Source organism: Natrix helvetica (genome assembly GCF_964273705.1).
Source record: "Natrix helvetica genome assembly, chromosome: 1".
In the NCBI taxonomy this organism is placed as follows: Eukaryota; Metazoa; Chordata; class Lepidosauria; order Squamata; family Natricidae; genus Natrix; species Natrix helvetica.
This window is the reverse complement of record NC_138548.1, coordinates 19110068-19131187: the sequence shown is the minus strand read 5'-3', so window position 1 is coordinate 19131187 and position 21120 is coordinate 19110068. Positions and strand designations below refer to the sequence as shown.

Sequence of the window (21120 nt, the reverse complement as noted above, 5' to 3'; positions counted from 1 at the left end):
GCACGCAGATCCTTGTCTGTGGGTATGCACACTGTTGCCAGCTGCTGGAGTGCCGGAAAATGGCATGAAAACAGCCGAAAACGCCTAAAAATACAGGCTGTTTTTGGCCATTTTCCAGGCCATTTCTGGGCTGTTGTCAGGCCATTTTCGGGCTGTTTTGGGCCATTTTTCAGGCTGTTTTTAGGCTGCTTTTGGTGCTCTGGCAGAAAAACAAAAAACGCCCTGAAAATGCCCCCCAAATGGCCTGAAAACGCCCTGAAAAACAGTCTAAAAATGGTCCAAAGAATGGCTTGAAAATGGCCCCCAAACCAGCCAAAAAACAGGCATGTGCTCGCCAGCCAGCTTGTCTTTGGGTTTCCAGCCCTCTGGCACAGATGCATGTACGCATGTTCCAGTTTGGGCACTCAGTGCCGAAAAAATTCTCCATCACTGGGCTAGATGGTGGACAGTTCAAAAAAACCTGGGAAGAAAGCAATCAATTCTAGGGCATTGTGTGATCATAAGTGGGAGTTAAGTTCAAATAACGAGCACTTTTACCCTTTTTTCCCCTTTATCAGTTTAAAAAAAACTTAAGTCACGTTTTACATTTTCTGCCAGAAACACTGTAAGCCCTCCTCAAAATGTTCCTTACATTTCTTATCTCCCATTCCAGCGTGGAGAACAGAATCATGCAAGGGGATTGTTGTTTATTTATTATGAAAGTGCAGGTCAAGGAATGAGTAAGAAGGGTAGTCATGGTTGAAAAAAATCCCTCGAATTGTTTTGACCCACTCATTTCCTCCACTTACTGCTTTTGCTTTTTCTGTCCAAATTTAACATCCACTTTTGTGCACCTAAAAAAAAAAGTATATTTATAATAGCTGGGTATAAGTGGCTTTTCTAAATCTTTCCCCAAATGTGTGGATGCTTGCTTCCTCCACCCCCCCCCCCTTGAATTTATCCGGGGGGGGGGGATCTCCAATCATTTCTCAAGAGAAGAACTCCGAAAGAGACACACAGAAGATGTTGCTCACTTTGGATTGAATAACAAGGAGGATGGGATGGGCTTCAAAAATTTTAGCAAGGGGTTCTCTGCCTGGTTGCTGGGTGGGCGTAGCCATAGTGGGCGTAGCCTAGTCAGCCTCCTGCACCATGGAGGGGAGTGCGTTTTTGCCCTCCCTGGGCTCCAGAGGCTTCCTTGAGCCTCCATGAAGGCGAAAACAGCCTCCCCAGGCTCTGGAGGCTGGAAACGGGTCCATTTCTGGCCTTCTGGAACTTCCAGGAGGCCCAGTTTCCCCCCTCCCCGAGTCTCCACACACGCCCTGCACTTACCTGCATCCAAAACGGGCCGGGGGGGGGAAGTGGGGAGTGGTGGGCGGGGCCAGCCAGGGGTGGGATTTGCGGGTTCTCTGAACTGCACAGAATCTTAGCTAGAGGTTCTGTCGAACCACTCCAAACAGGAAGCCAGAGAGCTTGCAGACTGCCATCAATATAAATGGAAGACAGAACATTCATACATCCTTTTTGGCCTCCCATGATCACCCCATTCTCACATTCTCATCTCTTAAGGAAAAGTGAAGGCCTGAAACTTAACATTATAAAGGAAATGCATATTTGCATATTATGCAGGTATGAACTGCAGCTAGAATTGTATTTGCACAAAACTGGAAAAGGGATGAGATCCCTACCGATGAGAATGTGATTAGGAAAATATTAGAATGTGCAGAAATGAACAGACTAACGCTTGCAATAAAGGAGAAAGAACAAACTATTATATGACATGGGAGCTAGTTTATGGATGGTTGGAGGATAAAAACAGAAGTGAGAAATAAGTGGAGATCAGTGAAATAATATATGTTAACATAGGGAGGTAAACAATATAATTCTTACTAATATGATTGTTAAGATTATTATATCAAATTATTATGTTTTATTAGTATATATGTTAAGAGGGAGAAATGAATAGGGCTATAATGCTGATTTTTATTATTGTAAAATTAGAGAATTATTATCAATATAACGAATACTGTAAATTTTGACTGTAATTGCACAGTCATTTGTATCTGGACGGCACACTGTTTAATGGAAAATAAAATGTTTAAATTAGAAAATTTAAAAAAACCTAAAAAGAAAAGAAAAGTGAAGGTTCTTTTCACTGAATTGCTTGGGAACTGGCCTGATATTAGTATACACAGAGAGAGAACAAAAACACTTGAGCAAAGAACAGGTAAGTGTGGTTGGTATTTGAGGTGCTTAACTCTTGTTCTGTCAGAGGTCTATGAGATTTATCAAACCCTTGCAAAATAAAAATCCATTCTGCTATGAAGGACAAATTCTTGGCATTTTTGACTCCCTAGTGCCACTTCAGCATCTCTTAAGATGCTGTGGAGATTCCTAGTCATTCAAAGGTGTTTGTCAAAACCCAACTGGACTTGTTTTCCCTTTTCCTTCAAAAAAGTCTAGTTGCCTTTTTAAAAGCACCTTTGGGAGTAGAAATGTAGTTGAATGTAGCCCAGTGTTGCGGGAAGGAGGGGCTGTTTCCCAGAGATCAAAGAGACAACGAAGCTTAAAATCTTTGGTATACAGGAAGAGGACGAAGGCGGACATCCCCCTAGCACTTCATATGGTGATAGTTATGTAGAGAATTGATTAAGTCTAGCAAGACTTCTGTCTATAGGTGAACAATGATGAGGAAAGTACTCTGAACTAGTTCCTTGGGTCTTTCTTGGTTCTATGGGCTTGACATTAATCTTGCCGGATTAATCAATAACCTGCATACAAGATGTGTTCTATGAATTGCTAGGTGGGGGGGGGGTTTCACCTTCGCCCTCTTCTTACATATCAAAGGCACCAAGCTATGTTGTCCCTCCCTCCCTCCCTCCCTCCCGCAACAGTAGTCTACATTCCACCACAAGAAACAATGATACCTGCCCATAAGTCATCTTTGAAAGCAACAGTGAAGATCTGGTCAAGCTTTTCATTGTTCCTCATTGTGCATCTTCTCTATCCTCTCTTGCAGTGGTCCATGCAGTCCGTACCGAAGATGGGGCTATTGAGAATGGTGTCCACCAGCTCAGCTCATCCGAAGTGGATGAGCTCATCCATAAGGCCGACGAAGTGACCCTGAGTGAAGGCTCTGAGAAGGCTGCCAAAGAGGCCCAAAGCAATCTCCCAAGCCAGAAGGTCACTCCCCGGAAGGAAATCACAGGTGTGCAGGCTAAACCAATGGAGAGCCCAAAGCTTGGAGGTGACGGGCCAGAGCCTAGCAAGGAACAACCCGTCACCATGATCTTCATGGGCTACCAGAATGTGGAAGACGAGAATGAGACCAAAAAAGTGCTGGGGCTGGAAGGAGAGCAAATCAAGGCCGAACTGGTGGTGATAGAAGATGCTGAGAATAAACAAGCGGGAGACCACACAGCAGATCACGCCCCACCTAATGGCAGCGCGATGGAGCCCTTGCCTCAGAAGGAGGAAAACCAAGTTGGAGCACAGCCATCAGCCAATGACACGGACCCCAAAGAAGCAGACCAGGATCTTGACACGAAGAAACAGCGTTGTAAATGCTGCTCGGTTATGTAAGAGGCCCTTGCCAAGCCCCTCCCTCAACTGTACAGCCAATCAGGACTGCCTTTTCCCATCATTCTCACCTGGACACCTTGACTCCGCCTCTCCAGTTACCTTCTCAATTCTACAAAGGTCTGAGTTCAAAATGTTGCTATTTTTACTTAACAAGATGTGCTATTTGCATCCCCCAAGGATGTTTTTCCCCCTTATTTTCAAGTGACTGGGGGAATATAAGTGCAGTGCTGGTGAAATCATGTAAAATAGCCAACAATGACACTAAATTGCCAGTCTGGGTTTTTTTCCCCCCTTGCCTCCATTAACTCCTTTATTCATTATTTCATAAAGGAACAGACCCAAAATCTAATGATGGAAGTGATCCAATCAGCCCAGTCCCTGTTCTTTCTTATTTGGACATTTTAAATTGTAATGGTTGACTATACCCGGTGACCTTTTGATTAGAAATGAAAAAGAGTGAATGCTTCCCCACAGTTCAGCTCTGTTTCCACTTTCTGAAATGTTTAAAGAAAAGAAAATTAATTGATCAAGAAAGGAGATTCACCATTTTTGACTTCCTCTTGAAATTTCTGAATCTTTTGAAATCCAATTATCATTGATATCTCCCAAAGTCCTTCACATCCTAATTTCCTTAAGGATACTGGTAACAAAAATCTTCTACAGTGGGAATGTGAAGATCAGAAAACTATCAAACAAACCAAATTTTTCACAAGTTTTAAAAATAGGTCAACTCATATTTTTTTTATGCACCACAGAACTTGGTTGTCAAGCCGGCCTCCCTCAGTAACCAAGAAAGAAACCACTTAACTCCATTTTGCAGAATTAAGAGTACTTTTACTGGTTATGAAAAGATAGCAGCTAAGCAAAGCAAGATCTGAGGCAAAAGCGCGCGAAATCATACATATCAATATGTGACCAAACCCCTTCCCCTGGTAACCCTCATCCCAGTGTCCAATCTGCAAATCCCTTAGGTGTCATGTGACTTCAAGGAGCATCATCAGGTTGGTATGCAGGACGGTTGGCCTTGACCGACACCAAGCACTAATCTCCAGCATGTGCAGTAGACAGTGAGACCAAAACTCCCTTTTTACACTCTCTCCTGTACTTAAACTTCCCCTCCCAAATACCAGCCCCCCCTCCCCATTTCAATGGCAGCCAAAAGCAAATAGCAAAACAGAGGCTGACATCCGGCCCTCCTTCAGGACAGGAAGTCATCCCTGCAAGAAAATAAAACAATAGAAAAGACAACATAAGGCATGTACATTTCAAATATGATCAAGGCTTATCAGGGTACTTAGCGTAGAACTTCTGTAAGAGTCTAGGAGCTCTAACATGAGATTTATCAACCCACTCAGTGTGGGAGGGCGGGAAATGCTTCCAGGATACCAGATATTGAATTTGATTCCTATGTTTCCTGGAGTCCAAGATTTCCTTAACCTCAAAGTGTTGCTCTCCCTCTATAAGAAGAGGGGCAGGGGGTGCAGATAGGGGGGCACGAAAAGAAGAAGTGTGCTCTGGTTTCAACAGGTTTACATGAAACACAGGATAAATCCGCTTAAGATGCTTTGGTAACTCCAATCGTACAGAAACAGGATTAATGATTTTCACAGAGAAAGGACCGACATACTTCGGCCCCCGTTTCTTTGATTTCTGGGTGGTTTGTAGAAACTTGGTGGACAAAAACACTCGATCTCCTACTTTGTACTTCCTTTGCTTCACCCTCTTTTTGTCAGCCTGTTTCTTGTGCGTCCAGTGAGCAGCCTCCAACATCTTGCGGGTCATTTGGCGAAGCTGGTCACTCCACTCAGAGAGGGAGAAAATTTGCGGTTTTTCTCGAGGCAACTCAGGAATTGGTACAAAGTCCTGTCCAAACACAACTCTAAAAGGGTCAAGCTGGTACTGCTGTGCACAGAGTTGTTGTATGCCACCTCAGCATGTGGTAACAGTTCAGCCCAGTTATCTTGTTGATAATTGATGAAACACCGGAGGTACTGTTCCAAAACAGAATTAGTCCGTTCACAAGCCCTGTTAGTCTGAGGATGGTGGGTGGAGCTTAGTCCCTGGGCGGAGCCAATTCGCTTCAGAAACTCCTTCCAGAAAAGGGAGGTGAACTGGACTCCCCTATCCGAAATTATGCATTCAGGTACTCCATGTAACCGATATACATGTGAAATAAACAACTTAGCTAATGACTTAGCTGATGGGATTTTGGAACAGGCTACAAAATGAACTTGTTTGGAAAACAGGTCAGTAATTACCCAAATCACGGTATTTCCTAGACTCTCTGGCAATTCGACTATGAAGTCCATCGATATCTCCTTCCATGGGGCCTTAGGGCGGGCTACACCTTAGAGAAGGCCCTGGGGTTTTCCCCGTGGGCGCTTTGTGGCAGCACAAACAGGACAACTGGTTATGTAGGACTCAATGTCTTTTTTCAATGAAGGCCACCAAAATTGTCTCTTAACCAAATGTAAAGTCTTTACAAATCCAAAATGGCCTGCCATTCTCGAATCATGGGCCCGTTGAAGAACAATAGTTTTCAGGTCAGCAGGAACATATAATTTAGCCCCTACCCAAGCTAGTCCATCCTTCATAGTGCATTCGTTTGAATGTTCCTTGAACCAGTCATCAGACTCAAGGCCCTCCTTGAGTTTGCACATGAGGTCTGTCATGACCTCTAAATTCGAAATGCCTTGGCTTCTAGGAATCACCAGGGCAGCTAGACTTTTTGCTGGGATGACTGGGTGAACTACGCTCAGCTTAGAGCTGTTGTGTTGGGGAAGCCTAGACAAAGCATCAGCCATGAAGTTCTTCTCCCCCAGAATGTACTTGAGGGTAAAGTTGAAACGGTTGAAACGTTGCGCCCAACGCACCTGTTTAGGAGATAGCTTACGTGGGGTCTTCAATGCTTCCAAACTTTTATGATCAGTCCATACTTCAAAAGGGTGTTTTGCCCCTTCTAGGAAATGTCGCCAGGTCATCAAAGTCCATCTGACCGCAAAAGCTTCCTTTCCCCATATAGCCCATCGTCTCTCCATCTCCGTCAGTTTGCGAGAGGTGTAAGCGCATGCAATTTTCCATCAGCGTTCATTTGAAGTAATACTGCCCCCACCACCACATCACTGGCATCAGCTTGAACAATAAATGGTGCCTCCATATCTGGGTGTTTCAAAACAGGTTCAGCTGCAAAGAGTCGCTTTAATTTCTCGAAAGCGGCTTGACACTCCATAGTCCAATTCAAAGGCTTGGCCTCCCCTTTTGACTTTAGGAGATTTGTAATGAGCAGAGCAGTGCTGGCGAACGAGGGGATAAATTGACGACTAAAATTTGCAAATCCCAAAAAACTTTGTAATTGTTTGTAGGTGCGAGGAGGTGTCCATTCAGTTACAGCCTGGACTTTTGCTGGATCCATCTCGATGCCGTTGTGGGAGATGCAGTAGCCCAAGTAATCAATTTTCTCTTGATGAAATTCACATTTAGACAACTTGGCACAAAGTTCTGTGGCCCGGAGTTTATTGAGTACTGATCGTACAAAAGTCACATGTTCATCACGTGTTTCCGTGTAGATAAGGATGTTGTCAAGGTAGACCATCACGCCCTTGTACAGGTGTTCATGTAAAACTTCATTTATTAATTGCATGAAAACAGCTGGCGCTCCCTGTAGGCCAAATGGGAGTACTCTGAATTGAAAACACATTGGGTTTTGCTGGGGTTACCTTTTCTGAACTTGCACTCCCCAGTTGTATGGAGACCATAGCTTCCAGGGTTCCCACTTGGCATAGATCTGTCAACCAAAATTCCAGGAAATGTAATATCATGATAAGTCTGGAGGTTCCAGATTGAGGAAGGTTTATCCCATATATATGAAATGAGAGGCAAAATATATGCAAATCTCCATATATGTGCATATATATAGGCTAATCATCCTTCTGGCCATGATCATACCTAATTAATAAGGCATCTTAGTTTCTCTTTTGCTTAACTAACATCCATGGATTGGCCTTGCTTTCTAAGCTATTCCCCAGCTTAGACCCCTTCATGCTGGTAAACTGTCTGTGGGACACCCCTGAGTAGTTTCATAACTGCACTTCCTGTTGTTCTACTCCTCCTTAGATTATCAGCAGCTTTCTTTTCAAGAATGTGACTCAAGGCTCTGAGATGGATGATCTTTGAAAATATAGAATAGGATGGGATCAAGAAACGTCAGTTCCCCCAAATTCAGCTGAAAGCAAGTTTCCCACTGAGCATTTCTAAGCATGATTTGCCGAAAAGGTGAATGATAAGGTTCTCGCAATCTCAAACAAGTTCCACTTTAGAACCAAATTTATCTTTTGGTTTGTTTGGACGGAGACTTTCTCTCTCTTTTTTTCTGGTGAGCTGATGAGCTAGTTCTTCCCGTTCCAGATAATTGAAAAGTGTAGAGATAATTGCTTTCAAAGCATCTCCTGAATCTTTCCCAAGCTCTGAACAAACCATTGCATTGGTTTCTCGAAAATATGACAGCTTCCAAATGTTGAATCTGGTTCCACAACATCTCCAAGAACCCACACAAGTGCCAGCAGCAGGCCTTCACAAGTCTTTCTTGGACCTGATGGAAGTGCAGTGAAGAAACGCTTGCATGGTGGAGAAGACCCCCTGTGCACATAAGGGCATTTCCAATGAAATCTTGCAGGGTTTTTTTTTCCCCATCCCAAAACATTAGAATCCTACAGTTCAGTATTCAAGAATTCCAGGGTTTTGGAGTATGTTCCCCATTCCCATCTTCCCAGTAGTGTTGAAGTTTGCGACAGACAGGCTGGTCAAATGGACTCTGATATTATAGTTGCAATGTTAGAGCTCCAAGTTAAGGGAAGCCATTTTGAGGACACTTCCTTACATTGATCAAAAGAACCTGGAAGAAGAGTTTTCCATAACGATATCGTTCAAGCACCTTCTTCCACCTGTATTCATACAATGCATCCGTGTAAAGTTTCAGGGCAGGGAGCAGTCACTGAGTGAGTTGCTTTTGCACATTTCTGCTTGGCTTGACAATCATATTTTTCTGAAGGAAGCCATCCTGTTATCTTTCCCCTCCCATGTTTTGCTTCCTTTCGTGCAACTAGTAAAGCAGCAGGTGCATTGATGCCCTGCTACCTCTTTCACCGGAGACGTTGGGCTAAAACGTAAAGCTTTTGCCTGTACAATGAGCTGTGAACGTCTACTAATTCAAATTATTTGTCCATTGTGATCAGGGATATCCACAGCAGCCCTAAAATGAAGCAGCCAATTGAATCTGGAAGTTTTGACATTCAAAGCATAGGCTGTCCTGTTGAGTGATGGGTGTTCTTCAAATTAACTTTCTTTAAAAATGTCCTAAATTTGCAAAACTTGATGAAGAGTTGAAGGCAAACTTAAAGAGGAAAGAGCAAGATTCCATGGTTTGACCATTATGTAGCCCCACCCTCCCACCCCCGGCAGCTAAACTATAGAGATGGAGAAGCAATTTAGCATTCCAGCATTGAGATGATCAGCAATCTAAGAATGTGATATGGGTTATTTTTTGAGGTCAAATCACAGAACTGGGACCGATGCAGAAATCATAGAATAACAGAGTTGGAAGGGACCTTGGAGGTCTTCTAGTCCAACCCCCTGCTTAGGCAGGAAACCCTACACCACCTCAGACAAATGGTTATCCAACATCTTCTTTAAAACTTGTAGCATTCACAACTTCTGGAGGCAAGCTGTTCCACTGATTAATTGTTCTAACTGTCAGGAAATTTCTCCTTAGTTCTAGGTTGCTTCTCTCCTTAATACAGGTGAGCTTTCTACAACATTTGTATGGATTCTTACTTGTATAGTTGGGGCTCCACATGATAACGTAGGCAATAAAAAAAATAGAGATAGGGGCTGAGCTGCTTCTGCTACGTTATTTAGAACAGTATTTCTCAACCTTGACAACTTTTCAGATGCGTGGACTTCAGCACCCAGAATTCCCCAGCCAGGATGCTGGCTGGGGAATTCTGGGAGTTGAAGTTCACGCATCTGAAAAGTTGCCGAGATTGAGAAACACTGCATTAGAGCTTGGCCATTTGCATTTGATCCGTACCAGACAATAATCCACATGTGGACCATGCCTTATTTTATTACTCTTCCCCCGCCTGTCTCTCTCTCTGGCTGAAAATTACCTTTGCATTTCCAAATGGGTGAGAGATTGGGGATGGAGACCAAGGAAATAATATTTAAAAGCTCAAAAAATGTTGCATTGGTAGTTATGACGAAGGGGCATGATCATACTAATTGACTTGTAAAGGAATTCCTTGGGATTTAAGCTGGATTCAACCAATCTCTGTGGTTGGGCAAGGCTGGTTGTGCTTAAGAAGTTATCACGTATTATTCTGTTACAATAAAACTGAATTATCCTGCATAATAAATACAATGTATGGGTGGCGAAAGAGGGTGTTTAAAAATGAGAGACCAAGAATTTTGCGGTGGAGTGGAGGAAAACCCTGTTCAAGAGATTCTGGGAATCCCTTCAAATTTGGTGGGTCTCTTCCAGGGGAAGAGAAATCCACTGATGCCTCCTTGCCAAATTTCTCTATCTGACATGAAAAGCTGGAAGAGGTAAACCCCATGACTTCCAAGCCAAGGAAAGACTGTGTGTCTCCAGACTTTCTGCTAAAGCTGCCATTGTTTTTTGGGCTCTGGACTCAACAGTCCGTTGTTGTAGTTTGTGACTTGGAAACTAGTCCTCCTCCTGTTGTCCAGGCGTGTCACCTGATCATCTGCTCAACGGGCTTCTGAAAACTCATAGCTTACCAACCGTCCCACCGTTTTGTCAACGGTCAGCTCACAAGCCAAGAGACCCCACACGCTGTTTGCATAACATTTTTGGCACTTTGTGGAGACATCACTTGGGAGTCTTCTCTGTAATGGACATGGGGCAGTCTTCAAAAGCTCTAGAACATCTCAAGCTGTTCTTTAGGCCATTGGGAAGGCCCTCAACATCAGCATCTCAGCAACCAATCTCCATCAGCGATGTCTTCTTTCCTCCTCTACTCAACAGTGATCTTCATCTGGGTTGTTTGACCCAAGACAAACAGCAGCAAACACTCCTTACCTGGATTTCTCTGAAGCTGAGAACATCTGTCAAAGGGGACTGTAGGAGAATCAAGGAATGAAAAGGCTATCCGGTGCTGCTTCAGAGATTCTGGTGCTGGCGCAGTTAAACCCCTTCCCCACTTTTTCTCCCCCACAACCCAGTCTCTGTCTCATCTAATGTGTATGACATGGTGATGATAACCTTTGTGTGCCCAGTTCTCCACTGTTAATTCCTTTCATATTCTTTGGCTCGCAGAAGTGCACTTCCCCCTTTCTCCCAAGCTTTCCAAATATCATGGCCAACTGTTTGAAGATCTACCTTAAACACACCCTGCCACACACACATGCACACTTCTCTGTTGTTTGTTTGTAATATACTGGAACAGAGCAAATAAAAAGTGTGAATCATCTGGAACAAAAATGTTCAGAAGTGTTTCTTTCCTTTAAAATAATAATAATAATAGTGAAAATGATGCTTAGGTTGCCCTTGGGAAAAAATCTGCAGGAGTGGCATATGATAAGAATGATAAATGCCGCATTGTACAGAGATGAGCAGTAGAACACGCCAATTCTAAAAATTGAGCATCGGCACTGAGCAAAACTGGTATTCCAAACATGAAAATAAGGGCAATTTCTTTTAACATATAGCAATGACAAAGGAAACAAACATTCTTTCTTGGGAAAGAGTTTCAATATTTGAATATTGAATATATATAATATAATATAATGTTTGAATATTAGTAGCTTGGGTTGTGGGATGTGGTGGCTCAGTGGCTAAGATACTGAGCTTGTCGATCAGAAGGTCGGCAGTTCAGCAGTTTGAATACCTAGCGCTGCATTACAGGGTGAGCTCCCGTTACTTGTCCCAGCTTCTGCCAACCTAGCAGTTCGAAAGCATGTAAAAAATGCAAGTAAAAAAATAGGAACCACCTTTGGTGGGAAGGTAACAGCGCTCCATGCGCCTTTGGGATTTAGTCATGCCAGCCATATCACCATGGAGACGTCTTCGGACAGCGCTGGCTCTTCGGCTTTGAAACGGAGATGAGCACCTAGAATCGGAAACGACTAGCACACATGTGCAGGGGAAGCTTTAACTTTTAGCTCTGGTTGTCCCAACGGACAATTCAAAACACACTGACAATGTCTCCTCGAATGGTGATGAGACATTTTTAACCAAATTGCCAAGCTCAGAACTCAAACCAACAGCCTAAAGTTTCAAGAGACATGTGTTATTCTTTTAAAAATTTCTGGCTTGGTCACTGTAAACCTACCTTATACAAAAATAGGCAATCCTCCAATCATTCCCACTCATTCTCCTGACCTTGATTTCAGCATCAAGGGTGACAGATTTTATACCCTATGGGCAGTGGTGAAATTCAAATTTTTCTACTACCGGTTCCATGGGCGTGGCTTAGTGGGCGTGGCAGAGGAAGGGTACTGCAAAATCTCCATTCCCTCCCCACTCTGGGGCCAGCCAGAGGTGGTGTTTGCGAGTTCTCCAAACGACTCAAAATTTCCGCTTCCGGTTCTCCAGAACCTGTCAGAACCTGCTGAATTTCACCCCTGCCCATGGGGCATCATAGCCACCCCTACTGAGACCCACCTCACTAGTAGCCATTTTGGTCATAAATTGTGATAGTTGTAAAGTCATCATCAAATTCAATAAATGAAATGAAATGAATATGACCGTGATTGATTGTGTAACCTTTTGCAGCGATTACAGGCCCTCGAATTAAAAACATTCATTTAGTGACCGTTCAAAGCATTGAAATAAGTGATTTATGACCATTTTTCACACTTAAAGCGGTTATAGCATCCCTGCGGTCACATGATCAAAATTTGGATGCTTGACCACTGACTCCGATTTATGACAGTTGCAATGTCCAGGGATCATGTGATCATCTTTTGCGACCTTCTGACAAGCAAAGTCAACGTGGAAGGCAGGTTCACTTAATAACCGGTGATTAACTAAACAATTGTGGTGATTCACTTAACACCTGTTGCAAGATAAGTCACAAAACGGGACAAAATTCACTTAGCAACCATCTTGCTCAGCAACAGAAATGTTGGGTTTCAATTGTAGTTGTAATTGAAGGACTATTTTTTTTTAAATTTTATTCTTGGATTTCTAAACCGCCCCCTCTCCCTAAAAGGGACTCGGGGCGGTGTACAGTCAAATAAAATGCATAAAATACAATAATATAAAACAATTAAATACTAAACATTTGGATGGAGGAGATAAGACTGTACAAGAAATAAATATACTATAGAAACCCTAAAAAACATCCCCAATTAAAATACCCAAACCCAATTAAAATATATCCCCGGGAGGCAAAACTAAGAGAGTGCCAGGCCAGCTGATTGAAACAGGTGAGTCTTTAATTTTTGACGGAAGGAGCGGAGGTCGGTGGTAGTTCGGATGTCGGGGGGGAGGTCATTCCAGAGGGTTGGGCCCATCACAGAGAAGGACCTACTCCTAGGTGTCGCCCGCTGGCATTGCCTAGCGGACGGCACCAGGAGGAGTCCCTCTCTGTGTGAGCGGATTGGTCGTAGGGACGTGTGTGGTAGGACTAGTTGTATTAAGCTAACACGATGGTCGTTAAGAGAACCCATTGGTCGTTCTCTGGCATTTTTTGCTGAAAACTGGAAGTAAATATCAGTTTCCAGAAAAAAAGTGTTGTAAATCAGTCACATGACTATGGGATGTTTCAAACAGCCATAAATACAGTCTGGCTACTTCTCCCAAGGAGTTTCAGAGAGCAGACGTTCGAATCTTGGGTCATAAGTCTCTTTTTCCATCGGAACTTCAAATGGTTGCTAGGTGACCGGATATAATGACTACCTGTACAGTGATGGGATTCAATTTTTTTTACTACTGGTTCTGTGGGTGTGGCTTGGTGGGCATGGCATGGCCTGGTGGGCGTGGCAGGGGAAGGATACTGTAAAATCCCCATTCCCTCCTGATCAGCTGGGACTCGGGAGGCAGAGAATAGATGGGGGCGGGGCCAGTCAGAGGTGGTTTTTACCGGTTCTCCAAACTACCGGTTCTCCAGAACTGGTCAGAACCTTCTGAATGCCACCTCTGTACCTGTAGTCCTAAAGGTTTTTCAAATTATGAAGAGGGGAGTTGACTGAAAATTATTTTTTTCTCTCCTCTCCTTGTTAGAGGCTTGGTGGGAGGCAGTTTTTGAAACGTGGGGGTTGTTGAAAGAAGTCAATTTGGCAGAAGAGGCAGAGTGGGACAGGAACAGGAAGGGCCACTTCATCCAGAGATGGTGTTAACGGATGGAATTCACTTCCTCGGGATGCAGCGTTTAAAAGAGAAAACAAATGAGGGAATTGGTGGCATGTAGCCAGCAGTTTTGATAGAGGAACTGTCTCATCTCCCAACCCCATAGAGAAAGTCTGATTTTGGTTTTGTAGAGCAATTGAAACAGCCATTTCGCTGCATTTTGTGACCATGTAAGACAGCATGCTCGCTGGGGGATTCTGGGAGTTGAAGTCCACACATCTTAAAGTTGACAAGGTTGAGGCACACTGAGGGAAGACATCTGAATGACCACGACTGCAAATATAATGCTATCAGGACCATTTTTTCTCTATTTGTCCTTATGTCTCTCCTGTGCCTCTCTTTATTATTATTATTATTTTTAAAAAGTTGCACACTCTAGCAGAACGTTTCTCTAAACCAGCTACAATGTATGATTATTATATGGCTGTCATGGAGACAGGACAGTCTACCTCTAAATTTCAGATACTGGGGACAATATTGTAATCGCAAAGAATACTACACTTGTAAGCTGAGTTCATACAATACACTAAACCCCAATTAACAAAACACAATTGTGCCACAGCTGAGTAGCATACTTTTCATGAGGGGAAACTCCAGTGTTAAAAAAAACGGGGGAGGAAATAGCAGAAGTGTTTCTTAAAATACAATGATTAGAGGGGAGTCAAGATGGCCTAGCATTTCGCCACTCAATGCAACATGGAGATTTATATTGATTTACGGTATATTTTGCATTTTTTGAACCACCCATCTCCCTCAGAGTTGTACTGAACTTGTAGTTCAACATATTTGGTTGGTGAAGAATGCATTAGGGGATCAGGTTGGGGAAATCCAGACTCAAAATCCCAATTCTGTTAGTAAAATTTGTCTGTCTGTCACAGTTTGTCTATGTGTCTGTCTGTCTGTCTGTCTCTCTCTCTCTCTCTCTCTCTCTCCTATCTATCTATCTATCTATCATCTATCTATCTATCTATCTATCTATCTATCTATCTATCTATCTATCTATCTATCTATCATCTATCATCTATCTATCTATCTATCTATTATATCCAACACACCTTCCTCCTCTTATTTTCCCCATAACAGCAATCCTGTGAAGTAGGCTGAGAGATAGATGATTAGTTATGGAAATGCATTTGTTGGGGCTTTGTCTGAATTGATTAAGGATACTGTAGCCCCCACAAACATTGGATATAAACTCCTAACATAGTTCCACCGTAAACCTAGGTTTGAAAAGGCCAATTACTGTGTTCATTTTATGTAATTGTCCAATCAAATAAACTACATTATGCCATAATATGATGATCTGATTGGGGGAAAAAAACCAAGGTAATGCCTGGATTCCCACAGAGCAAGCTGTATGAGGTTATTCCTTTTGATCAGTAAAGTGTACTGTAGAGGAATGAATGTTGGTTGAGACCAGGAAGATCCAGGTTCAAGATCCCATCCACCATGGAATCTCATTGGGTCACTGTTCTTCAACTTTGACAACTTTAAGATCACCTCCCAACATTCCCCAGCCATGACGAGGTTGAAGTCCATTTATCTTCAAGTTGCCAAGGTTGAAAAACACTGCATCAGTCAAGGTCCCACCTGCCCTGCTTTTCCAACCTACATCATAGGGTGGGTGTTGTGAGGAGAACATGTTGGAAATAAATAATAATAGCATATAGTCTGGTCCTTAGCTGGGGGGTGGGGGTGGGGAATATCAGAGCAGCTTGTGGGTAAATAAAAAAAGATGCCTCCCTTTCACACAGATCCAACAGTACAGTTCTCAACTTTGGACCACAATTGAGCCCAAAATTTCTATTGCTAAACAAAACCATTGCTAAATGAATTTTGCCTATTTTGCAACCTTTCGGTGGTGCAGTGGTTAGAGTGCAGTACTGCAGGCTACTTTTGCTGATCACTGACTGTCAGCAGTCTGGCAGATCGAATCTCGCCAAGCTCAAGGTTGACTCAGCCTTCCATCCCTCCGAGATGGGTAAAATGAGGACCCAGATTGTTGGGGGCAATAGGCTGACTCTGTAAAACCGCTTAGAGAGGGCTGTAAAAGCACTGTGAAGCAGTATATAAGTCTAAGGGCTATTGCTATTATTTTCTTGCCACAGTTATTAAGTGAATCACGGCAGTTGTTACATTAGTAACACAGTTGTTAAGTGAATCTGGCTTTTCCATTGACTTTGCTTGTCAGAAGATCACAAAAGCTGATCACATGAGCCCGGGACACTGCAACCGTCATAAATATGAGTCAGCTGCCACTGCAATTGACCTAAATATGAGCCAGATGCTGCAGCTGTCGTAAACGTGAAAAATGGTCGTGTCACTTTTTCCAATACCATTATAACTTTGAACGGTCGCTATTAAGTGAAGGCTATAAGTTGAGGACTACTTGCACAGCTAAATAGCACTTCAATATTCAGAGGCAGTTTTACCTCAGGGGATACAACAGGGATACAACAAAAAAAAGTGGTTGCCTTCAAGGGCTTGCTTGTTTAGAAAGCATCATAACTAGACTAGAAGGCAGGCTAAAGAGAGCCATTTTGATCCAATCAAGAATATTCCTTTTCTCGCTGAATCTCTCTTTTATTAATGGCAGGAGAGCATTCCTCCATCAAAGGCTCCTGGTCAGCAACATTCCAGAGCAGGCATTCTGCCCCGTCAGCGACCCATCCTCCCCTCCTTTTGTTTACCCTTCTGGAGACACATTCCCTCTAGCAGCTTTGCTGTTGCCGACTAGAGCTGGGCCTGGCTTCCTGCAGGTTTTTGAAAAAACGGGGATCACCCAGTTGATCTTCAAAAACTCCCAGGCCAAATCCCGCAGGGTCCTGTGGGGGAGGGCCAAGGATCAAGATGCTTCTGGTGCCCCAGATGTGGGAGTCCCTGGTGTAATCTTGGGAGACAAGAGGAAGAGACGCGGCCTGGACAGACAAAATTTGAGTCTGAACACGGAAGTGTATGGAAAGCATCCATGATGAAGGGACACTTCCTAGTTTCCAGGAGAGTAGAAGTGAAGGCAGGAGGGGCACTTTTGTAAGACTGATGTTAGCTTTGTGTTGTAGTCTGAATAGGAAGCACAGCTGGGAATTCTAGCTCTATTTTTCTATCTGTAAAGTTGTCATAATTGTTGGAAGAAATGTCCATTTGGGTTCAGTTCCAGGTGGGAAGAAAGACCCTGGAAACACGGATAATGCTTGGAAAGATGGTTTAATGGGGGACACAGAGTCACATGGTTTGAAGTCCTGGGCAAAAAGGTGTGTGTGTGTGTGTGTGTGTGTGTGTGTGTGTGTGAGAGAGAGAGAGAGAGAGAGAGAGAGAGAGAGAGAGAGAGAGAGAGAGAGAGAGAGATTTATACCCTCTGTTGGGCTTTGAATTTCATCTTATATTCTGACTGGCTATCAAACTCCCATGGGACCATGCAGGGGCAACTCTGTAGGTTGTCTGTGTCCCAGGCTTGGTTGAGCCTTGCAGGGTGATGTAATTTTCTCAGGTGCTATCTGGTGAGCTCTGTTGCTGGATGAGTCCTATTATGTCCTGGAGGCCATGTCTTTTGTGTTGTAGATAAGCTGGCCCAGGCCTTAATGGCCCATTGACAAGGAGGGGGAGGGACTGAGTTTCTGCCTCCCTTTTAGGGGAAATATTCTGCCCTTTTAATAGTCCCTAAAATATTTTATTCCTCTAGGAGGGTGGGTGGGTGCTAACTTCCTACATTACAAAATCTTGCAAGTCTGGAAGTACTGTCCCATCCTTCCTGAACACCAGGTAGGGTCCCTTCAAGGGATGCTTTCACCATTCCTTGTCTTTCGGACTTTTGGATTATATTTATCAGACCATTGTCTACACTGTGGGTCTTCTTCTTCCTCCTGTCTCTGAAGGTCATTGCCACATATCATTATACCCGCTATTACTTTATGAGAGAGTCTCAGGAACAGTGAGAAGACAGAAGAGAACGTTTTAAGGCTCAGGGTTGAATTGTGGGGTCCTTGATGTTCTCGGAGCTTGGCTGTTTTCCTGCAGGTGTTTCGTTACCCATCTAGGTAACATCATCAGTCCTAGCACAAAGGAGTTCTATAGGTTGGCAATGAAATGTCTGTAAGAAAACAACCAAGCTCAGAGAGCATCAAGGATCACACCTAAAGAAGAGCTAGGAAAGATGTTCCCTCTACAAATAGTGAACACCAGAGGGAGCTGCTCCAGGCCAGGAGAACATGTAGCCATCCGTAACTACAGCAGTGCTTCCCAAACATGAATAAATTATCCAAAATTAGATAAAAGCAGGGGTGGGCTGCTGGGGGTTCGCAGGAGTTCGGGAGAACCTGTAGCTAAGATTCTGTGCGGTTCGGAGAACCCCCAAACCCCACTCCTGGCCCGCCCCTCCCAGGAGTTCTCACGCGGCCCGTTTTAGATGCAGGTAAGTGCAGGGCGCATGCAGAGGCTTCGTGGAGGGCGAAAAACAGGCCCGTTAATGGCCTCCAGGGGGCCTTCTGGAGCAGTGGTGGGATTCAAATAATTTAACAACCGGTTCTCTGCCCTAATTATTTCTTCTAACGACCAGTTCACCAAACTACTCAGAAAGTTAACAACCAGTTCTCCCAAAGTGGTGCGAACTGGCTGAATCCCACCACTGCTCTGGAGCCAGAGGAGGCTGTTTTTGCCCTCCCGGAGGCTCGACGAAGGCCTCCGAAGCCCGGGGAGGGCAACAATGCCCTCCCACCCCCACCCCGCCGTGATGCAGGAGGTTGACTAGGCCCACCATGGCCACGCCTATCCTGCAACCGGGCTGGGAACCCCTTGCTAAAATTTTTGAAACCCACCCCTGGATGAAACTCTTTTTTTCCCCTTTGTCTCCTTGGGGATTTCCAGTATTTTCTCATATATTTCTCTTCACAAAGTGCCCTTTTAACAATGTGAACTTTGGTTTCCTGAACAGCAATGACAGATGCTCCATTCCACTTTGTTTTCTAGGGCACTCCCTTGTTTCTGGCCTTTGTCCCCAAATATCCTTTTGCTCTGGCGAAAGAATGTGGACGGTGCTGCTTTTAAAAATGTTTACAGGGAGCAGGGATGACCTTCCGGATTTAATTTCCAGATCTCTGGAATTAATATAAAAAATCAAATAAAAACTTTGCAAAAGGAAGAGATGACCCTCACTCTGTCAAGGACCTTAGAGTACTCATTTGTAAAGATCTAAGTGCCAGAGCCCACTGTAACAATATTGCCAAAAAGACATGAAGAGCTGTTAACCTAATCTTGCAAAACTTCTTCTCTGGTAATATTATACTACTAACTAGTGATGGCGAACCTTTTTTGGCTCGCGTGCCAAAAGGGGGGGAGCACAGGGGGGTCGCGCACAGGCATGCCACACCCATAATGCAATGTGCGAACCCCAGCGCACATGCACGCATGACCAGCGCTCCCCCCCCCATTTTTTGCATGCTTTTTTCACCTTCCCCAGGCTCCAGAGGCTTTATAGGAGCCTGGGGAGGGCGAAAACAGCCTCCCCGCCCCACCCAATGACTTCCGGTTTGCTTGTAGGATCATTTTTTGCCCTCCAGAGCCTTCAGGGAAGCCTCCAGAAGGCCCCTGAAGGCTCCAGAGGACTAAAAACGGCCCTACGAGCAAACTGGAAGTCCGTTCCTGAACTTCCGGTTTGCCTGAAGGGCTGGTTTTTTGCGCTCCGGAGGCTTCAGGGAAGCTCCTGAAGCCTCAGAGGGCCTCCGGGGGGGGGGGCAGGGGAGGCTGTTTTCGCCCTCAAAAAAAGGCTGAAGTCAGCTGGCCAGCACGCACATGCGCACTGGCCAGCTGACAGGGCAACGCCTTGCTTGCCCTGACAAATAGCTCCGTGTGCCACCTGTGGCACGCATGCCATAGGTTTGCCATCCCGGAACTAGAGCATACAAAACATTTGCTAGACCAATTCTCGAATACAGCTCATCTGTCTGGAACCTGCACTACACATCAGACATTAATACAATTGAGACAGTCCAAAGATATTTCATGAGAAGAGTCCTCCATTCCTCTACTCGCAACAGAATACCTGATGCCACCAGGCTTGAAATTGTGGGCCTAGACAACTTAGAACTACGCCGCCTTCGGTCTGACCTGAGCGTAGTACATAAAATTATCTGCTGCAATGCCCTACTTGTCAATGACTACTTCAGCTTCAACCACAACAATACACGATCTCACAATAGATACAAACTTAAGGTAAACCGCTCCAAACTCGATTGCAGAAAATACGACTTCAGCAACAGAGTGGCCAATGCCTGGAATGCTCTACCTAACATTGTGGTTTCTTCCCCAGTTTCTTCCATAACTTTAACCTTTCTTTAGATTTTCTACTGCTGACCTCACCCCATTCCTAAGAGGTCTGTAAGGGGCGTGCATAAGCGCACCAGCATGCCTAACTGCATCATCTGAGGTAGACTGCCTCTGAATACTGAAGTTCTATTCACTTTAATTAGGAACTTATGGAAGGCAGGGACCTTCTTCTGAAGTTGGGATGTCCTTACAGGGGTCAAAAAAGTTAAGAAGACAATAAAGGACTCTAAAATACAAGGTGCACATATCGAAAGAAACAACGGAGTGTAGGAAGTTAGCACCCACTCCTCTCCTAGAAAAATCAAACATTTTAGGAAATATTAAAAGGGCGGAATATTTCCCCTAAAAGGGAGGGAGAACCTTAGCCCCCTCACCTTTGTCAATGGGCCATTAAGGTCTGGGCTAGTCTATTCTACATAACAAAGATCTACCTCCTTCAGGCAGAGCCATAATAGGAATCCCAAAGCCCTTTCATTACATCATCACCCAGCAAGGCTCAACTAAGCCTGGGACACAGACAACATACAAAGTTACCCTTGCATGGCCCCATGGGAATCTGACAACCAATCAGAACACAAGCTCAAATTCAAAAGCCCAGAGAGGGCATAAAACCCAGGCAGTCTCAGCATCTCTTCTCTTTTTGCCCAGGACCAAGAAGCCATGTGATCTTGTCCACCATTAAAACCATTTTTCCAAAACAGTCTCCATGTTTCCAGTGTCTTTTTCCACACTTGGAACTGAACCCAGATGGACATTTCTTCCAACAGGAGATTTCTCTTTGGTCTAGTCATTAAAGAGAGCAGTTTAGAAAGTGGGAGGTGGTGAGTTCTAGTTCTGCCTTAGATCTGCCTTAGGCATGGAGTCGGCTGGAT

At 44.2% G+C, this 21120-nt stretch overlaps 1 protein-coding gene across 4 annotated transcripts in view; it reads left to right on the top strand.

The window, feature by feature from the left end:
* Positions 1-11059, top strand: part of PALM (paralemmin) — a 106339-nt gene extending 95280 nt beyond the window's left edge. For 3 of the 4 annotated variants that reach the window (XM_081959803.1, XM_081959802.1, XM_081959801.1), the window contains one exon: positions 2999-11059. In XM_081959803.1, the coding sequence (XP_081815929.1) occupies positions 2999-3561 (563 nt within the window). In that variant the 3' untranslated portion in view covers positions 3562-11059. The remainder of the gene's footprint in view (positions 1-2998) is intronic. The other variant, XR_014175915.1, reaches the window with a different exon arrangement.
* Positions 11060-21120: the final 10061 nt, after the last annotated feature.